General features: G+C 44.6%; 2 protein-coding genes across 3 annotated transcripts in view; both read left to right on the top strand.

Annotated features, from left to right (window-relative positions):
• Window positions 1–20,768, top strand: part of FGF13 (fibroblast growth factor 13) — a 518,205-nt gene that overhangs the window by 114,564 nt on the left and 382,873 nt on the right. The gene's annotated exons all lie outside the window — the stretch shown is intronic.
• Window positions 17,296–19,543, top strand: LOC100921118 (exosome complex component MTR3). The gene has a single exon (XM_003774859.3). It carries the CDS (start codon window positions 18,172–18,174, stop codon window positions 19,087–19,089), a length of 918 nt encoding a protein of 305 aa, XP_003774907.3. The 5' UTR covers window positions 17,296–18,171; the 3' UTR covers window positions 19,090–19,543.

The following is a 20,768-nucleotide window of genomic DNA, read 5'->3' as shown; positions in this document are numbered from 1 at the left end:
CCTTTCCCTCCTCCTCTCTTCTCCCTCTTCCCCCTTCTCTTTCCTCCTCCCTTCTCCCTCCTCCCCCTTTCTCCCTCTCTCCCCTTTCTCCTTTCTCCCTTCCCTCTCCTTCTTCCTCTCCCTCTTTTCTTCCATCCTCATGATCATTTCTGCCCTGCATCCTCTCCCTCTGTAGCCGGCCTCTCCTGGGCTGTCTGTGCTCTAGGCAGCCAGCCCTGATTTATGATGGTTCACAAGAGGGGATGAGAGGGGACAAAGCCTCATTTACATTAAGAGCAATTGTGAATTAGGTTCTGGGGCTGAATGTTAAAATGAATTCATCATTAACGAGCCAATAAAAGGTATCAAAAGACAAATTGGCTGAACTTCACTGGCCTATTTCATTCTGTCCCCAAGAAACAAAGTATTTAATGGAGAGGCTGCCAAATGATAAATACTTTCTGCTCTTTGTACCTCAAGGGAAAAAAGCCCAGCCTGAGACTGGCCTCCCCCACTGAAAACATTCCTACCTGGGCAGAGGAGGGGGGCGCTCGAAAGCCCGGCCCTGCTAAAGTCCAGTGGGGATTCCGGCCCGGGGAACGATTGACTGACCTTTGACATTCATGCCTGGTGACCTCCAGGGGTAGAATTCTGGGCCGTGGAGCTCTAGGCCTCCTTTTTCAAATTTGTGCTGAGCAGGGCCCGGGGAACCCCCAGTTCTGGACCTTAGGTCATGTGCCGCTGGCCGTTCCTCCATGTGCAGATTCGGCCTGTTTTCAGTGGTCGTCCCCTCTGCGTGGAATGTTCTCCCTCTCCATTTTGGCCTCCTGGCTTCCTTCTGATGGGAATTAAACTCTGCCTTGTGTGGGAAACCTTTCCAGGATCCCCCTTATTTGGAGCAACTTCCCGATGTTTATTATTTGCTACTTATCTTCTATGTGTAGAACTTGTTTGTACATCAATGTTTGCTTGTTGTCTCTCCCATCAGATTGTAAGCTCCTTGAGAGTAAGATCTCTGTTTTACCTGTTGTTGTATCCCTAACATTTAGCGTTGTGCCTGGCACATAGTAGGCGTTTGATGAACGTTCATCAGCTGCCTGCCCCACAAGGCAAGGCACATGGCAGGCAATTGATAAATACTTGTTGAATTGAATTGGATTGGATTCCCATTTTACACATTAGTAAACTGAGGCTCTGGAAGATGGTTTGACTTGCCCTTGGTCCTGCTCCCTGGGCCGGTTCCCTGGCCCTCCTGACTAACTCCTCCTGGGGTTTCCTTTGCCTAGCCGGCTTCTGGAAGGCCCAGTCAGAGTGCTCTTGATGGCATTCTCTGTCCTTCCCTTGGAACCCCAGGCTTTGCCCTAGGCAGCTAGATACTGTGGATTCTTTTTATCTAGCAGCCTCTTTCCTCACCCTAACCCCTTTGAATCCATGTAAATAGTATCCCATTTTCTGTATGAAGAAACTGAGGTTCAGAAGAGCAAAGCAACCAATTTGCCTGGTGACAGACAGATACCACGGCCTCTAAGCCGTTGTCCTTTCTCCCACGTCCCAGGTCCCGGCTTCTTTTAGAGACCGAGCTGTGTCTGATCTGTGGCCATAATTCAAAGACTCCCTGTCCATTGCTCAGATGGGGATCTCAGGGATCCCTCAGGGAGGGATTCTTTCATCACCTGCATGTTCAGAGACCCAGACATTTAGAGTTGGAAGCAGAGGACCTAAGAGTTCACCCAATGTGGCCCTCTTATTTTGAAGATGAGGAAACTGACAGTTCAAATGATTTGGTACAGGTCCCACAGATAAAAAGCACAGTCATAATTTGAACTTGGCTCCTCTGGTCCTAGATCCCTCACTCTTCCTCCTCTCCTTTATCTAGCCAGATCCATTGCTTCTTCATTGTAGTGACGTCTCAACCACAGATATATTGCATGTTGGGAATTTGGGCTGATCACGTGTGTCGTGTTGTTCTCGAGATCGCATCTGTCTTAGGTGGCACTTGGGTTATGCTTGACTTAACCCGACACGTTTTGCCTGCTGCAAACTTGTACAGAAGCAGCAGGCACGAGTCTGGGAGAAAATGTTCTCCGGAACAGGCAAGGAGGAATCGGCGAGTCTGATGGCCATCGGGGGCCTCGTCGCGGGATCGCTAGCCTGAGGAATCCGGGCCTTTGGGTGGCCCGGGCTTTCTGCTTTCTAAAGCATTATGAGGATCAATCAACTCGAATAGCTCTCATTAAAGCCCTTAGCATGTGGCAGACACTGTGCTGGGTGCTGGGGATACATGGCCGAAATCCCCCCCCAGTGGGCGGCTTATGTTCTACTGGGGCACAGCTAAGTTGGCCAAAATGTAGGCAAAAGTCCAGGCGGCATGGTGGAAAGAGCCCTGGATCTGGCGTCAGAAAACCAGCCCTCTTCTTTACTCCCCAGATCTTCAGGCCTGCTCCCTTCCCTTTCTCGGGCTTCAGATTCTTTGTCCACAGAATGAGGTCCCCACATTTGATTTCTTCCCTGGCCCCTTCCAACTGGAGAAGGATGAGCCTTACTTTCAGTATGGAGTGAGGGGCAGTGAGAGTGAGTGAGAACTGGGGAACGGCCCGTGGGCCTCTCATGGGAGCCGTTGCTCCTGCTGAGCCTTGGAGGCCTCCCTAACTCAGGGATGTACAGCCTCTTGTACCCCTCATGTCCTTCTCGCCCACCCCCACTCCCATTCAGTAGTAAATTCTAGCTTTACCACGTAAATTTACCTAAGAAGCCAAATAATGAGACTGTTTTTCATTTGGCCAAATGCATCTCCCCCCACTCACCTCCCTGGAGCTTTGTCCTGTCCCAGAAGGTCCCGGTGCCTGCATCAGAGAACAATAGAGTTGGAATGAACCTGACAATTCATTGAGCTCCAATTCTTCATTTGACAGATGAAGAGCCTGAAGTTCTGAGAGGGCTCCTATGATTTCAAGCTCTAAAGTAGCTGAAGGCATGTGCTAATCCCATCTGAGCCTTTGACATTTAGGAAAAACGGGATGCAGAGGGAGATCATAGCTTTTAGAGGTACAAGGTCTTAAAGATTCTGGACTCCCAGTTTCTAATTTCCCACACGAGGGGGTCAAAGCGCAGAGAGGGAAATGGCCTGACCTCCTGCAGTTCATTAGCCCGGTCACTACCAGAGCTAGGTCTCAAATCCAGCACTGCCAGTGCTGGGACCTCTCCGGTCCCCACTTATGAGTCCCAGGGAATGCAGAATTCGGGTTGGACATTTAAAGCCCCTTCCTCTCCCTAAGGCTTCTTAGACTCTCCTTTCTTTCCCATAGCCAAGGATCCAGCTTCCCTCGGGGGTACATCTCACCTTCCAACCCAGTGCCTTTGCACCGATCCCTCTAGTGCCCAGAACGCCCTCCCCAGTGCCCAAAACGCTCATCCCGCTCCCGGCTTCCCGGCAGTCTCAGTTTAAATCCTGCTTGAGCACTGACCGCTTGTCAGTTTCCCCAGCTGCTAGCGCCTTCCTCCTTGAGATTATCTCCCTCTGCACATGCCTTGGCCATATCTAATTATGTCATGCCATTTCTCCCAATAGAAAGTCTTCTCCCTGAGGGCAGACTCTGCTTTTTGGATTTTCTCACCACACTCCCCATTAGCACAGCATTCTTGATCGATGTTTGTTGACAGACCGATGGCCGGGGTGGGCTGATGAGGAAGGACACAGTCTCTGAAGCTCCCCTGGCTCTGGAGACATGAGCCCACACATTACCTCCCCAAGGGGTAGGGGATTTCGGGCCAGGTAACAGAGTTCACTCTAAATGCAATGGATGGCACCCAACAGGTAAAGGGGTGGGAGCTAGGCTTTCCTCAGTAGAGCCTTAGCAAACCGACAGAATCCTGCTTCCCCAATCCCCAAAAACTTTGGGACTCCATTCAAATAGGACAAACAAACTGGGGCATCGGGGAGCGGCTCCCCAAACCATTGTGTAGCCTTGTCTCACTCTGGACCGAGATCCTACCGGCTTTGTGCCAAGGATGCCCATGGACAAAACACCATTCAGGCTGGGCAACTGCTCCTAACTGGTGTGTGTCTGTCTGTCCATCCTGAGAGGAAGCCGGAGTTCCCTTTCTCCACCAGGCTGAGGTGGTTCTAGAATCTTGAACAAGAAAGGCTCATAGAGCTCATCTGTATCTGTCTTGCCCCTTTCCTTACCTTTTTTTTTAAACAGGGAAATGAGGGAGTGCAATGAGGTTAAGTGATTATTTTAAGGCCCCCAGATATTCCATAATCAGCAGGGCCTAGGATCCAGCCCCGGTCTTCTTCCCCACAATCCCATTCTGCTTCTCCCTGGCTGTCATAAACAGGTGGGCCATTTGGGCCGAGAAGCCGCAAGGATGACATTTCAAGATGCTGGGGAGCTGACACACAGCCAAGAGGGAACATGTGGGCTGACTTAATTGTCCCACTCTTTGAGGATAAATTACATGGGGCAGTAGCTTATTTTCTCGATAATGTACTAGCTGGCAGGTGCAGACCACGACTCAGGCGCCGTGTGAATAATGACCAGATGTGACATCTTTGGGAAGATTATTCATGAAGAAAAGCTGGAGGATCTTGGGACTTTTGCTTCTTTGCATTCCAAAGTCTGATTCCATATCTAACTTCTCATTCCAAAGCTGTATTCTTTCCCTTGCGAGACTAATGATTTTCTAAAACTACTTTGTAATTTGCCTCTGCTGCACATTAATTTTGTGACCCTGGGCAAGTCGCTCTTAATGCTCAAGGCGCTTGTTTAAGAAAATCTATTGTGGAAAAGCAAGGGTTAGCTAACATCCTCCCGCTTTTCTCTGCTCATATGGCCACGACCCCACTTAATGGCCGATCCCCCTCACACAGACTCTAGCAGTAGTTTCCTTCTCCATTCCGTCCTCCACATAACTGCCAAAGTGATATTTTAAAGTACACCTGTGACCATTCTCCAGAAACTTCACTGGCTCCCCATTGCCTCAGAAATAAAATATAAATTCCCCAACTAGTCTCTGTAGCCCTTTACGTTGTGTCCTTCCGAACTGTTTTCACAGAACTCCCATTTGGGAACTTGGTCCTTCAGTTAAACTGGCCTGTTTCCTGTTTCCCACATGCAGCATTCTCCAGCTCTTTAAGTTGGTGGCTTCTGTGACAATGCGTCACAGCTGATCTGGAGAAGCCAGAGCGGGAGCCCGCTTAGTCACACCTTCCTTGGCACCACTAAACTGAATCCATGAAACATGGAGATCAAGGGAGTCAAAACCCCGGATATGCCAGGAATTAATCTTTGGCCTATGACTCCCCTGGGGTTTTTTGAAACCTCTGCCCTGTAGGAAGAATCTAAGAACTGGATCAGTCAGGGATTTCTTGGCCCTAAGGCATCTCCTTAGGGCTGAGGTTTTAAAAGAGGAATGGGACTTGATTTTACCCCATATTGCTTGTCTGATCTTAGTCAATTTCCTTAACCTCTCTAGCTCTCAGTTTCCTCTTTTGTCAAAAGAGGAAGTTGGAGTCTGTGACCTTGGAGATTCCTTCTGCCATAGATCTGGGGTCCTTTGAGCCTCTGTGTGGCCTTGAGCAAAGTCACTTATGCTCAGTGATGAGGTTGTGCTGAATTACTGCTGAGGTCCCTTCCAATTCTGAATCTCTGAGCCCATGATTCTAAGTGTGATGTTGGTTGTCCCTGGGCCTCACTTTCCTCATCTGTAAAATAAGGGGGGTAAGATTCGATGACCACAAAAGTCCCTCCCGACTCACACGTGTGATCCCATGTGTGGCTTTGGACAATCTCCTCACTATCACTGAGACTCAGTTTCCTCATCTGTAAAATGAGGGGTTTGGGTTAGGATGGTCTCCGAGGTCTCTTCCAACTCTAGATCGTGGATTTGATGTAGGACCTTGGACAAGTCACTTCACCTTCTGAGCCTCAGTTTCCTCCTCTGTAAAATGAGGGGGCTGCATTAGATGAACTGTGAGGTCGCCTTCCAGCTCTGTATAGATGAGTCGCTTATCCTACGTGTGACCTTGGGCGAGTCACTTCACTTGCTGAACCCCAGTTTCCTGCTCTGTAAAATGAGGGGTTTGGTCTAGAATGGACTGTGAGGTCGCCTTCCAGCTCTCCATCGACGCTCCTGGGATCCACATACAGGGTGCCCCAAAAGTCTTTGTGTAGTTTTAAGCTATTAAAGCTTAAACTGTACTAAGACTTTTGGGACACACTGTACTCGTACTTCAAAGATTGTATGAAGTCATCAGTGTGGGCGCCAGTACCCCAGTGGGAATCGCAAGCTCTGCGTGCCCTCTCCTCCTGGCTGAATGCTGTAAGACTTGTGTCTGTGTCAGAACTCAATGAGCACTTTGTCCACAGAGTTATTTCCACGACAGTAAAAAGATTTGAAAAGCAATTGGGCTATGATTTCTTTCCTTTCTTTACCTTTTTATTATTTGTTTTTGAATTGTTTTTGAATTCTTTCTAGGAGAAAGAATTCTACAGCTCTGCTATAATGACCCAGAAAACTTCATAACCTGTTTGGGAAGTCGCGAGTTTTGAACATCATTTTTTTATGTGGCAGAAAGTTTCCCTCTCTTTCCCTGTCCCCCCTACCCCACCCCTTCCTCCTTTAAAGCTTATTTCAAAAAAGTAAATTTTTAATTGATTAATCTCCTTGAATGTAGCATTTCTAGCGCAGAAATAAGGGACAGAGAAGAGTTGCTAAAGTCAAGTTTTCCATCACTTTTTCCCCCATGCCATGAGTTAAATATTACCATGATTGAAGAAACCATTACTCTCATTGATCACTGGAGAAGGGACTGACTGAATTTCTCAGAGGGTTTTTTGCCCTTGAGAAGGAGGTGTCTAAAATTGTGTTACTTGCAACTTCCTCCTCAGTCCCTTTCTTTAGCACTGTTCCCATACCTCCTGCAATGAGGTCTGCTTCAAATGATCTCCTTCCACATTATACCTGTTTCATATGGTGCTATTCAAATTTCTGAGCGGTATACTTATAATTCTCATTGGCCTCTACAGTTATAGCTTCCCTGTCTTATGTACCTTTAGGCCCTACCAGCTCAGAAAGGACTTGAGAAAAACATTGTACCCAAAGAACCTCATTCATCACTGAAGTCTTTAGAATGGTGAAAGATGTACTGGGAATTTAGGAGGAAAAGTAGTGGACTTGAAATCAGTATCTAGATTCATGTCCCAGAATCGACATAAACTGTCTATTTAGCCTTGGCCAAGATCCTTGATCTGTCTGAGCCTCAGTTATCCTCATCTGTAGAATGAGGATAATATTTTCCCCACCTACTTTCACTGAGTTGCAAAGGATAGGCAACAACAAAAAGGAAAACATTTTGTCAAATGTCTCAAGCTTTGAACATCACTTCTATCATTTATGTGGCGCAAAGTCTCCCTCTCTTTCCCTCTCTGCTTGCCCCAAACCTCCCACCTTTAAACCTTATTTCAAAAGAGCAAATTACTATTTGATTAATCTCCTTGAATGTACCATTTCCGGGAAAGAAATAAGGAAGGGAAAAGAGTTGCTAAACTCAAGTTTTCCATCACTTTTTTGTCCCATGCCTTGAATATTTCCATGATGGAAATTCATATTTTCATTGATCACTGAGCAAGGGGCCGACTCTGGAATTGTCAGAGGTTTTTGGTACTTATTTTGAGGGGGAGTTACCTAAAATTACATTACTTGCTGCCTCCTTCATGGTACCTTTCCTTAATACTGCCCCCAGACTCCCAGGTGTGAGGTCTTCTCCAAGTCATCTCCTATCACATTATACTTGTTTGTCTGCTTAACTCAAATTTGTAAGCGGTATGCATATAATTCTCATTGGTCTCTGGGTTGCAAAGGATGAGCAACAACAAAAAGGTAAAGGTTTTGTCCATCATGTCGAGTTTTGTACATCGCTTTCATTGTTTGTGTTCACGTGCTTGTTTCATTGTTTCCCTGTCCTTGTTGCCCTACCTCTTCCTCCTTTAAGGCTTATTTCAAAAGAGCACATTTTTAAATGATTAATGTCCTTGATTGGTATATTTGTAGCAAAGAAATCAGGAACAGCAAAGAGTTACAAAACTCACATTTTCCATCACGTTTTCCTTCCATGGCATCAGTTGAATATTTCCATGATTGAAATTCATATTTTCATTGATCACTGGGTAAGGGGCTGACTCTGGATTTCTCAGAGGGTTTTGTGTCCTTACTTTGAGGAGGACTTGCCTAAAATTGTATTACTTGCTGCCAGCTTCTTGGTCCCTTTCCTTAGCACTGGCCCTATACCCCCTCCTCTGAGGTCTGCTCCAATTGAACTCCTACCACATGATACTTGCTTTGTATGGTTTTATTTCTTTTGAACACGATATACTTTTCATTCTAATTGGTCTTTACATTTATAGGTACCCTGTAGTAAGCACTTTTGCTCAGCTAGCTCAGTAAAGACTTGAGACATTGTACCAAATGAAGAACATTAATCACTGAAATCTTTTGAATGGTGAAAGATGTAACGAGTTTAGAAGGTAAATAGTGGACTTGATAACAGTATCCAGATTCATCTTCCAGAATCTACATGAATTTTCTATTTAGCCTTGGCCAAGACCCTTGATCTCTCTGAGCCTCAGTTGTCCTCACCTGTAGAATGAGGATGATATTTCCCCTGGCTATTTTCACAGAGTTGCAAAAAGTGAGCAACAAGAACAAGATAAAGATTTTTGTCAGTTATGTTGAGCTTTGACCTTGGCTTTCAATATGTGATAGAAAGTTTCCCTATCTTTCCCTGCCCTCCTTGCCCCACCTTTTTCTCTTTTAAGGCTTATTTCAAAAGAGAAAATTTTCAATTCATAAATCGCCTTGATTGTAATATTTGTAGCAAAGAAATAAGAAAGGGAGAAGAAAAGGACATTCCTTTTAGAAGGAAAATACTGGACTTGAAATCAGTATTCAGATTCATGTTGTAGAATCAAAATGAAGAGTCTATTTAGCCTTGGCAGAAACCCTTGATCGTTGAGCCTCAGTTGTGCTCCCCTGTACAATGAGGTAATATTTTTCCCAACCTATTTTCACTGAGTTGCAAAGGTTAAGCCACAAGAAAAAGGTAAAGATTTTGTCTGTTATGTTGAACTTTGTACAGCGCTTTCATTATGTGGCAGACATTTTCCATTTCTTTCCCTGTCCTCCTTGCCCCACATCTTCCTCCTTTAAGGCATATTCCAAAAGAGCATATTTTTCATTGATTAATCTCCTTGAATACAACATTTCTAGGAAAGAAATACAGAACAGAGAGGAGTGGCTAAATGTAGAGGGCTGAAACTCTTGAGTCGTTGCACTGAGGTGGGTTCAAGCATTCAGGGCTGATTACTGATTGGATAATTCTCTATGGGCATATGCTTGGAAAATGGTCCTTCCCACTATCCTGTGCTGGCTCAATGATCGGAATATCCAGAGGATTGTAGGAGGGACTAGAGGGTGGAGTAAGACTATCCAGAGTCACTTTGGCCATTGACGAGGGAGAAGGCAGTTGCAGAGATTCTGCTTCCATCCTGTTCAATCCTGTGTCTAAAGACCAAGAATAAAGACTAAGGACTTTTGCTTATCCTGACTCTGGCTGATTCTGGGGTGTCTGGGGTGCTAGGGCAGTCGTCACAGCTAAACTCAAGTTTCCCATGACATTTTTCTCCCATGCCATCAGGTTCAAGATTTCCATGATGGAAATTCATATTTTCATTGATCCCTGGGCAAGTGGCTGACTGGATTTCTCAGAGCGATTTTTGTCCTTACTTTGAGGAGGAGTTGCCCAAAATTGCATTACTTGCCACCTCGTTTTTTTTACCTTTCCTTAATACTGACTCGATACCCCCTGCTGTGAGATCTTCTCCTAGCACATTATACTTGTTTTGTAGGGTTTATTCAAATTTGTGAGCAATATATTTATCATCCTCATCAGTCTCTACATTTATATGAACCCTGTCTTAACTACCTTCGTCCCAGGTAGTTACTGAGTTACTGAACTACTGAGTAAAGACTTGAGAGAAACATTGTGCCCAAAGAACCTCAGTAATCACTGAAATCTTTTGAATGGTGAATGATATAGCTGGAGTTTAGAAGGAAAATGATCACTGCACAAATGGCTATTTCTGGATTTATGAGAGGGTTTTTGTGCTTATTTTGCAGAGGAGTTGCCTAAAATTGTATTACTTGCCACCTCCCTCTTCTTACATTTCCTTAGCACTGCCCCCTTACCCCCTGCTGTGAGTTCTTCTCTAAGTGATCTCCTACTACATTATAATTGTTTTTTATGGTTATATTCAAATTTGTAAGCAATATATTTATATTCTCATTTATCTCTACATTTATAGGTTCCCTGTCTTATGTACCTTTTTCTCAGGTATCTCAATAAAGACTTGAGGCTTTGGGTCAATAAACACCCAAAGAAACTTAATAATCACTGAAATCTTTGAATGGTGAAAGATGTAGCTGGACTTTAGAAGGAAAAGTAGTGGACTTGATATCAGTATCCAGATTTGTGTTCCAGAATCTACCTGAACTGTTTATTTAGCATTGGCCTAGACCATTGCTGTCTCTGAGCCTCAGTTGTCCTCATATATAGAACAATATTTTTCCCTACCTATTTTCACTGAATTGCAAAGCTTAAGCAACAAGAAAAAGATAAAGATTTTGTCCAACAAGTTGAGCTTTGAACATCTACATTATATGTGTGGCAGAAAGTTTCCCTCTTTCCCTTCCTCCTTGCCCTACCCCTTTCTTTTTTAAAGTTTAATTCAAAAGAGCAAATTGTAAATTGATAAATCTCCTTGATTGTAATATTTGTAGCAAAGAATTAAGGAACAGGAAAGAGTTGCTAAAGTCCAGTTTTCCACCACATTTTTCTCCTATGCCATCGGTTGACTATTTCCATGATGGACATTTCTATTTTCATTGATCACTGGGTAAGGGGCTGAGTCTGGATTTCTCAGAGGGTTTTTTAATCCTTATTTTGAGGAGGAGTGGCCTCAAATTGTGTTACTTGCCACCTTCTTGGTATCTTTCCTTTTAACTGCCCCCCATCCCCTCGCTGTGAGTTCTTCTCTAAATGATCTGTTACCTTATATTTGGTTTGTATGATTATATTCAAATTTGAAAGTTATTTATTATTCTCATTTGTTGCTACATTTATCAGTTCCCTGTCCCAGGGAGCTCAGTAAAAATTTGAGAGAAAAATTTTATCCAAAGTACCTCAATGATCACTGAGATCTTTTGAATGCGGAAAGATATAGATGGATTTGAGTAGAAAAAGTAGTGAGATGATATCAAAGTTTAAATCCATGTTCCAGAATTCACATGAACTGTCTGTATAGCCTTGACCAAGACCTTTGATCTCTCTGAGCCTCAGTTCTTCTCATCTGTAGAGTTGTGTTTTTCTCTTCCTACTTTCACTGGCTCACGAAGGATGAACAATAACAAAAAGGAAAACATTTTATCAATTGCCATGAGCTTTGAACATTGCTTTCATTGTGTGATAGAAAGTTTCCCTCTCTTTCCCTGCCCTCCTTGCCCCACCCTTTTCTCTTTTAAGGCTTATTTCAAAAGAGTAATTTTTACACTGATAAATCTCCTTGATTGTAACATTTATAGTGAAGAAATGTGGAAGAGAGGAGTTGCTAAACTCAAGTTTTCCATCACCTTTTTCTCCCATGTCGTCAGTTGAATATTTCCATGATTAAAATTCATATTTTCACTGATCACTAAGCGAGGGGCTGACTCTGGATTTCTCAAAGGGTTGTTTGTCCTTACTTTGAGGAGGACTTGCCTAAAATTGTGTTACATGTCATCTCATCCTTGGTCCCTTTCCCCATAGCCCCTGCAGTGAGGTCTTCTCCAAATGATCTCCTACCATGTTATAGTTGTTTTGTATGGTTATATTCAAATTTGAAAGCAAAATACTTATCATTCTAATTGGCTTCTATATTTATATATACCTGTATTAGGTACCTTTGCTCAGATAATTCAGTAAAGACTTGAGAGAGACATTGTGCCAAACGAAGCACATTAATCACTGAAATCTTTGGGATGGTGAAAGATGTAGCTGGACGGTCGAAGAAAAATAGTGGACTTGAAATCAGTATCCAGATTCATGTTCCAGAATCATCATGAACTTCCTATTTTGCCTTGGCAGAAACCCTTGATTTCTGAGCCTCAGTTGTCCTCCCCTGTACAATGAGGATAATATTGTCCCCTACTTACTTTCATTGAGTTGCAAAGGTAGAAAGCAACTAGAAAAAGGTTAAGATTTTGTCCATTATGTTGAACTTTGTACAGCACTTTCATTATGTGGCAGACATTTTCCATCTCTTTCCCTGTCCTCCTTGCCCTACATCTTCCTCCTTGAAGGCGTATTCCAAAAGAGCAAATTAATCTCCTTGAATATATCATTTCTAGGAAAGAAATAAGGAACAGAGAGGAGTGGCTAAACTCAAGTTTTCCATCGTCTTTTCTTCCCGTGCCATCAGTTAAATATCACCCTGATGGAAATTCATATTTTCATTGATCCCTGGGCAAGGGGCTGACTGGATTTCTCAGAGGGTTTTGTGTCCTCCTTTGAGGAGGAATTGCCTGAAGTTATATTACTTGCTACCAACTTCTTGGTCCCTCTCTTTAGCAAGCCCCTCATACCCATGCTGTGAGATCTTGTCCAAATGAATGATCTCCTACCACTTTATGCTTGTTTTGTATGGTTATATTCAAATTTGTAAATGGTATGCATATAATTCTAGTCTCTACATTTGTAGGCGTCCTCTCTTATGTACCTTTGTCCCAGGTAGCTTAGCAAAATTTTGAGAGAAACGTACCAAAAAACTTCATCAATCACTGAAATCTTTTGAAGGGTGAAGGATGTAGCTGGAGTTTAATATGAAAAGAAGTGGACTTGATATCAGTATCCAGATTCATGTTCCAGAATCTATATGAACTGTCTATTTAGCCTTGGCCAAGACCCTTGATATTTCTGAGCCTCGGCCGTTCTCATCTGTGGAGTTGGAATAATATTTTTCCCTTCCTACTTTCACTGGGTTGCCAACGATGAGCAGTAACAAAAAGGAAAACATTTTGTCCGTTGTCTCGAGCTTTGACCATTGCTTTCATTATTTATGTGGTGGAAAGTTTCCCTATCTTTCCTTGTCCTTCGTGCCCTGTTCCTTTCTCCTTTAAGGCTTATTTAAAAAAATTTTTTTAATTGATAAATCTCCTTGCTTATAATATTTGTAGCAAAAAACACAGGAAGGAACTCTGCTCAAAAAGTTATCAAACTGTGCATACCCTTTGATCCAGCAGTGTTACTACTGGGATTCTATCCCAAAGAGATTATAAAGAAGGGAAAGGGACCTGTATGTGCTCGAATGTTTGTGGCAGCCCTTTTCGTAGTGGCTAAAAACTGGAAACTGAATGGATGTCCATCAGTTGGAGAATGGCTGAATAAATTGTGGTATATGAAAATTATGGAATATTACTGTTCTGTAAGAAATGACCAACAGGATGATTTCAGAAAGGCCTGGAGAGACTTACACGAACTGATGCTGAGTGAAATGAGCAGGACCAGGAGATCATTATATACTTCAACAACAATACTAGATGATGACTAGTCCTGATGGATCAGGCCATCCTCAGCAACAAGATCAACCAAATCATTTCTAATGGAGCAGTAATGAACTGAACTAACTATAGCCAGAAAAAGAACTCTAGGAGATGACTAAAAACCATTACATTGAATTCCCAATCCCTATATTTATGCACACCTGCATCTTTGATTTCCTTCACAAGCTAATTGTACAATATTTCAGAGTCTGATTCTTTTTGTACAGCAAAATAACGTTTTGGTCATGTATACTTATTGTGTATCTAATTTATATTTTAATATATTTAACATCTAATGGTCATCCTGACATTTAGGGGAGGGGGTGGGGGGGTAAGAGGTGAAAAATTGGAACAAGAGGTTTGGCAATTGTTAATGCTGTAAAGTTACACATGCATATATCCTGTAAATAAAAGGCTATTAAAAAAAAAAAAGCACAGGAAGGGAGGGGTTGCTAAATTCAAGTTTCCCATCACCTTTTTCTCCCATGCCATCAATTAAATATTTCCATGATTGACATTCATATTGTCATTGATCCCTGGGCAAGAGGCTGACTCTGGATTTCTCAAAGAGTTTTTTGAGGAGGAGTTGCCTAAAATTGTATTATTTTCCACCTCATTCTTGGTCCCTTTCCTTACCACTTTCCCCATATCCCCTGCTGTGAGGTTTTCTCCAAATGATCTCGTAGCACACTATACTTGTTTTGTATGGTATGTTCAAATTTGTGAGCAATATATTTATCATGCTCATTGGTTTATACATTTATATGTACCCTGTCTTAACTCCCTTTGTCCCAGGTAGCTCAGTAAAGACTTGAGAGAAACACTGTACCTAAAGAACCTCACTAATCACTGAAATCTTTTGAATGGTTAATGATGTAGCTGGAGTTTCATAGTAAAAGTAGTGGACTTGATATTACTATTCAGATTCTTATTCCAGAATCAACATGAACAGTCCTGGCCAAGATCTTTCATCTTTCTGAGCTCTGAGCTCCCAACTGTAGAACGAGGATGTTATTTTCCCCTTCCTACTTTCACTGGGTTTCAAAGGATGAGCAACAACAGAAAGGAAACCATTTTGTTAGTGGTCTCCAGCTTTGAACTTCCCATTCATTATTTGTGGTAGAAAAGTTCCCTCTTTTTCCCTGTCCTTGCCCCACCCCTTCCTCCTTTAAAGCATATTTCAAAAGAACAATTTTTTATTGATTAATCTCCTTGAATGCAACATTTCTAGCAAAGAAATATGGAACAGAGAAGAGTTGCATATCAAGTTTTCCATCACATTTTTCTTCCATGGCATCAGTTGAATATTTCTATGATTGCAATTTATATTTTCATTGATCACAGCAAGAGGCTGACTGGTTTTCTCAGAGGGTTTTTTGTCCTTATTTTGAGGAGGACTCGCCTAAAATTGTATTATTTGCTACCACCTTCTTGGTACCTTTCCTTGAAACTACCTCCATATGTCCTGCTGTGAAGTGTTTTCCAAGTGATCAGTTACATCATTATATTTGTTTTGTATGGTTATATACAAATTTGAAAGGGATGTATTTATCATTCTTCTTGGTCTTTACATTTGTAACTACCCTGTCTTATGCATCTTTGTCCCATGTAGCTGAGTAAAAGCTTGAGAAACATTTTACTCCAATAACTTCATTAATTACTGAAGTCTTTTGATTGGGGAAAGATCCAGCTGGATTTTAATAGGAAAAGTAGTGGACTTGCAATCCCTATCCAGATTCATGTTCCAGAATCACCACAAATTGTCTATTTATCATTTGGCTAAGACCTTTGATATCTCTGAGCCTGTTTGTTGTTGTTCTCTTCTGTAAACGAAGATAATATTTTTCCCTGCGTACTTTTGCTGGCTTGTGAAGGCTGACCAACAATAAAAAGGAATGTACTTCCCACTCAGAAGATTTGTACTAATTGTTTGAATTCAAATTTTTATTTTGCACTAAAACAATAAACATCAAAAAAAATTTTTTTAATTTCCATTGTAAGTGGTTATAGGGGATTGTATAAATATAAACATTCTGAAATCTTTGTAATTGTATTACTTTCTTCTTCCTTCATGATACCTTGCCTTAATACTGTCCGCATGCCCCCTGCTGTGAGTTCTTTTCTAGGTGCTCTACCACATCACACTTATTTTGTAGGGTTTATTTAACTTTGTAAGTTAAAGTGGATTGGGGGTGTAGAGGCAGCTGGGGGCATAGTGGAGAGAGCACTGGCACTATAGTAAGGAGGACCAGAGTTTAAATGTAGTCTCAAGAAATTGATGCTAGCCATGTGACCTGGGGCAAATTACTTAACCCAAATTGCTTTGACTAAATAAATAAAAATTCAGTTGAACAGGTATGTCATTGAAAAAAGAAAGGGTGTTTGCTCAAATGAGGATACTTCTCTGAGGATGCTGGAGATCAACTTCCCACTTTTATCTGGGGAGATCAAACTTTTTCAGAGAAAAGACTCCCCAGGAGGTATTTCTGTCTTCACACTCCAACATTAGGCTCTCTAGGTTAGCAGAAGACAAGGAGGGAGGGCCAGGTAGGGGATTGCATGGGCTTGCAAATTGGGATATCTGGGTTCAAGTTCCTTCTTTATCCCTAATTGTGTGTGTGTGCGTGTGTGTGTGTGTGACAGAGACTTAAAAATCTTATATAACTCATCTCTGATCCATACTAGTGGAGACAAAAGGCCAAAGTCTGAGAATTGGGCCTACCAATAATGACCTAGGAATCAGTTGTAGCCTAATTATTTGTACGTATGACCCCATGTTTATTTATGTTCCATCCTGTAAATTTAGTGCTTTAGTTAACATCTTCTGGGAAAACTCCATTGACCTGGTAATCCCTCTGTAATTTATGGTCCAAGAGTTGCGCTTTGGACACTGAAAGCTTAGAACGAACTTATATTCTCCTAGATGGAATGTGTGTAAGGCAGGATTTTAATGTAGGTCTTCTGAATCCAGTCAGGCCTTTATTTACTCTACCACATGGCTTCTTGTACTTGCTGCTTTTCCTGTGAAATATATTTCATGTCAAGAAGAAGCCTCTGAGCTCCCCAGGGTTCCTGTAGTTAAATAGAAATTCTGGTAGACCCTCCCAAATTGGAAAGCTTTTTGAGCTGATTATAGCAGCAGGAGAACAGGAACAATGTTGATTTGGGGATTTGTATCTGTACTGCTTAAGATATTACTTGGCACATACGTTAGGTGTTTAATAAGTGGTTTCTGAAGAATGGGGTGCAGTGTACAAGCATGTTGGATTTGGAATCTGTGGAATAGCTTCAAAATTTGGCTTCTTACCCATGTGACTTTGGCCCACATGATTTGTGACTTTATTTTGTTGTGTGTAAAAGATGGGGTTTGGGCCAAATGATCCCAGAATCCCTCATGCTTGTAGGTCTGTGATATTAAGTGTGCTGCCGGGCAGGTTGCTCCCTGGTTTCAGTTTCCTTTCTGAAAATGAAGGGGTTGGAGTAGATGGCTGTTTTCCACTCCAGAGGATCATGGGATCTTCTGCCTTGTATAATTTGATATAGGGAGGCTTGTTGCCAGCAGTCTGGCCACTAAATGAACTTCAGGGTTATGACTACTCAGGAAATGAAAGGGGAAGAGTGATACAATGCTAGGGACCCCTCCTCTGAATAAGCTGAGGAAAAATTCTAAACAAGAATTTCCAAGTGAGGTGATGTTCAGTAACTGAAACAGCTAAATCTTGCTTTGGGGAACAAGGTTGGTAGGCTGAAGGTTGGGTTAGGTGGTCTCTAAATGAATGATCCTCTGGTCTAAAGTCACTTCTCTTCTTTGGGCCTTGTTTCCTGCTGTGCAAAAGAAGAAAGACTTAGTTGGATTTTGAGCTTGAAGTTAGTTTTCCTATGAAGAAGCTGCTTAACCTGCTTGGTCTCAGTTTCTTTCTATGCAAGTAGGAGCTATCTTACAAACTTGTTAGAAGGCTCAAGGTAATATGTCTCAGGCGCTTTGCAATCCTCACAGAAATCGAGAAAGAGCGGCTGTTTTTATTGTGATTATTAGGTGGAAATCGAGAAAGTTCTAAGAGCCTAGCTTTAGACCTGGGATGATGCTGAAGCCCATCCCCTCAGGGAACCGTGGTTTTTTGCTTTGTGAAATGGAGGGCTTTGGACAACTGGCCTGTGGGAAGCCCTCCAGTGGTAGGTATTTATTTCTATTTGGATATTCTCCAACGCTGACCCTCAGTTTCCTTTTCTGGAAGGAAAGAATTGAACTCGACCCCTGGTTTCTTACCCTCCCCCGGGGGAGGAGGGGTACGGAGCAATGGGTTCTTACCCTCCCCCATCCTTCCGTACTCTCTCACCCCCCCCCCATGCCGTGTGTTACTTTAACCTATCAAAAAGCATGTTTGTGGGGGGGCGGGGGAGAAGATCTCGGAGCCGGCGCAGGGTTCCAGCGTGAGAATCTCGGCGCCCAGTCGCGTGACCTTACGGTTTACCCCACATCGAAGGTCACTGGCGGGAAAAGGACTGTGTGACGCAGGCAAACAGAAGCTCCCATTGCTAGGCACCTATTGCTAAGCAGCCATGCCTGGTGATCACAAACGCATTCGAGGTCCAGAGGACTCGCAGCCGCCCATCCTTTACGCGCCTCCGGAGCAAATCGTCGAGGCCCAGGTTCAAGATTTCATCCCGAACCGGGACCCCCGGCGCCAGCGGCCTGTGTATATCAGGGCAGGTCAGACCAGTCAGGCTACTGGCTCTTCTTACTTAGAATCGGGAGATACTAAGATAGTTGCTTCTGTGTACGGTCCGCGCCAAGTAGAAGGGGGGGAGCCACTGACCGGCCTCCAAGGGCGCCTGATATGCGACTTCCGCCGGGCACCTTTCTCGGGGAGGGGCAAGAGGAGAGTTCCTTCCAGCAACAACAGGGAGGAGAAGGAAATGAGCCTGGCACTTCAGGAAGCTCTCATGCCGGCAGTTCAATTGCTGCGCTACCCCCGTGCCCAGCTCGAAGTTTACGTTTTGGTTCTCGAGGATGGTGGCGCAATTTTAGCATCTGGTATCATTGCCGCTTCCTTGGCCTTGGCAGACGCCGGCATAGAGATGTTCGACCTGGTGTCAGCGTGCAGCCTGGTTCTCTCCGGAGACGCCGAGCCCGTTTGGCTCTTGGATCCTGTTCTGTACGAGGAGCAGCAGGCCTGCGGTGGCCTTACCGTGGCCCTTATGCCCGTGCGCAACGAAGTGTCAGGCCTACTGGGCAGTTCGGAAGGCTGCAGCGCCGAGGTCTGGGCAGAAGGGGTGCGCCTCGGTATGGAAGGTTGTCAGCGCCTCTACACGACCCTGCACAAGTGCCTAGTGAGGTCCACTCGGAGAAGAAGACACGAAGTCCAGATCCAGGCTCAAGCCCGGAGAGCGGTAGAGAGGGATTTAGCTGCCCAGGATCTCCCGCCAACTCTACCACTTCCACCTGTTCCTCACTCTCCTGGTGAGGCCTCTGAGTAATTGGCCAGATCCGGGTGCCCACCACGGCACCTCTCTCCCTCCCCCAGCTGCAGCCCACGCAGACGCTACTCTCCACGACAGCAGTCCCAAAATTCCTTTCTGCCCTTCCTCCACTCCCCACAATTTGATCCTTTGGAAAGCAGATGCCAGAGCCCAGTCCATTGCCCTCACACCCACCGGAACCATCTTGCCTCCTGGAAATGGGAAATCTGGCTCTCCACATCCTCTCCACCCACTTCTCCCTCGAGAAAGCCGGGATGCCCAAGAAGCAGGGACTGCCCCGGCACCGGAACACCTTCCACTTGCACTGCAGTTCTCCAGAGATCCAGAGGATGGCACCGAGGGGAAGGTGGAGGGAGACAGACGGAACCGCTACTACATCCACACAAGGAGGGCCTCTTCCCAACTGCTATCCCACCCCCATCCACCCCCTTTTCCCCCACCCTCAGTTCATTCTCTAATAGATATTTTCAAAACATTAATAAATATAAAATTTCTTGAAAAGTTGTTCCTGTTGTGTGTTTTGCAAAACAACCCCACCCCATGCTCAAGGCAGGAATGGGGACAGGATAAGGAGACCCCCCATTGAGTTCTAGGCCAGGAGGGAGGCAGGGTAAGGAGACCCCCCATTGAGTTCTGGGCCAGGATGTGGGTAGTAGGGAGACCCCCCATTAAGTTCTGGACAGGATAAGTAGACCCCCCATTGAGTTCTGGGCCAGGATGTGGGTGGTAGGCAGACCCCCCATTGAGGTCTAGGCAAGGAGGGAGGCACGATAAGGAGACCCCCCCAATGAGTTCTAGGCCAGGATATGGGTGGTAAGGAGATCCCCCATTGAGTTCTAGGCCAGGAGGGAAGCAGGGTAAGGAGACCTCCCATTGAGTTCTAGGCCAGGAGGGAGGCAGGGTAAGGAGACCTCCCATTGAGTTCTAGGCCAGGAGGGAGGCAGGGTAAGGAGACCTCCCATTGAGTTCTAGGCCAGGAGGGAGGCAGGGTAAGGAGACCTCCCATTGAGTTCTAGGCCAGGAGGGAGGCAGGGTAAGGAGACCTCCCATTGAGTTCTAGGCCAGGAGGGAGGCAGGGTAAGGAGACCTCCCATTGAGTTCTAGGCCAGGAGGGAGGCAGGGTAAGGAGACCTCCCATTGAGTTCTAGGCCAGGAGGGAGGCAGGGTAAGGAGACCTCCCATTGAGTTCTAGGCCAGGAGGGAGGCAGGGTAAGGAGACCTCCCATTGAGTTCTAGGCCAGGAGGGAGGCAGGGTAAGGAGACCTCCCATTGAGTTCTAGGCCAGGAGGGAGGCAGGGTAAGGAGACCTCCCATTGAGTTCTAGGCCAGGAGGGAGGCAGGGTAAGGAGACCTCCCATTGAGTTCTAGGCCAGGAGGGAGGCAGGGTAAGGAGACCTCCCATTGAGTTCTGGGCCAGGATGTGGGTAGTAGGGAGACCCCCCATTAAGTTCTGGGCAGGACAAGTAGACCCCCCATTGAGTTCTGGGCCAGGATGTGAGTGGTAGGCAGACCCCCCATTGAGTTCTGGGCAGGATAAGTAGACCCCCCATTGAGTTCTGGACCAGGATGTGGGTGGTAGGAAGACCCCCCATTGAGTTCTAGGCAAGGAGGGAGGCAGGATAAGGAGACTCCCCCCAATGAGTTCTAAGTCAAGATGTGAGTGGTAGGGAGACCCC

This window comes from Sarcophilus harrisii, chromosome X (assembly GCF_902635505.1).
Source record: "Sarcophilus harrisii chromosome X, mSarHar1.11, whole genome shotgun sequence".
NCBI classification, from domain to species: domain Eukaryota; kingdom Metazoa; phylum Chordata; class Mammalia; order Dasyuromorphia; family Dasyuridae; genus Sarcophilus; species Sarcophilus harrisii.
Note: the sequence above shows the minus strand (reverse complement) of the source record. Positions and strands in the feature narration are given on the sequence as shown.

Coding starts and splice junctions, on each gene's coding strand:
- LOC100921118 (XM_003774859.3), top strand. CDS start 18,172: ATGCCTGGTGATCACAAACGCATTCGAGGTCCAGAGGACTCGCAGCCG.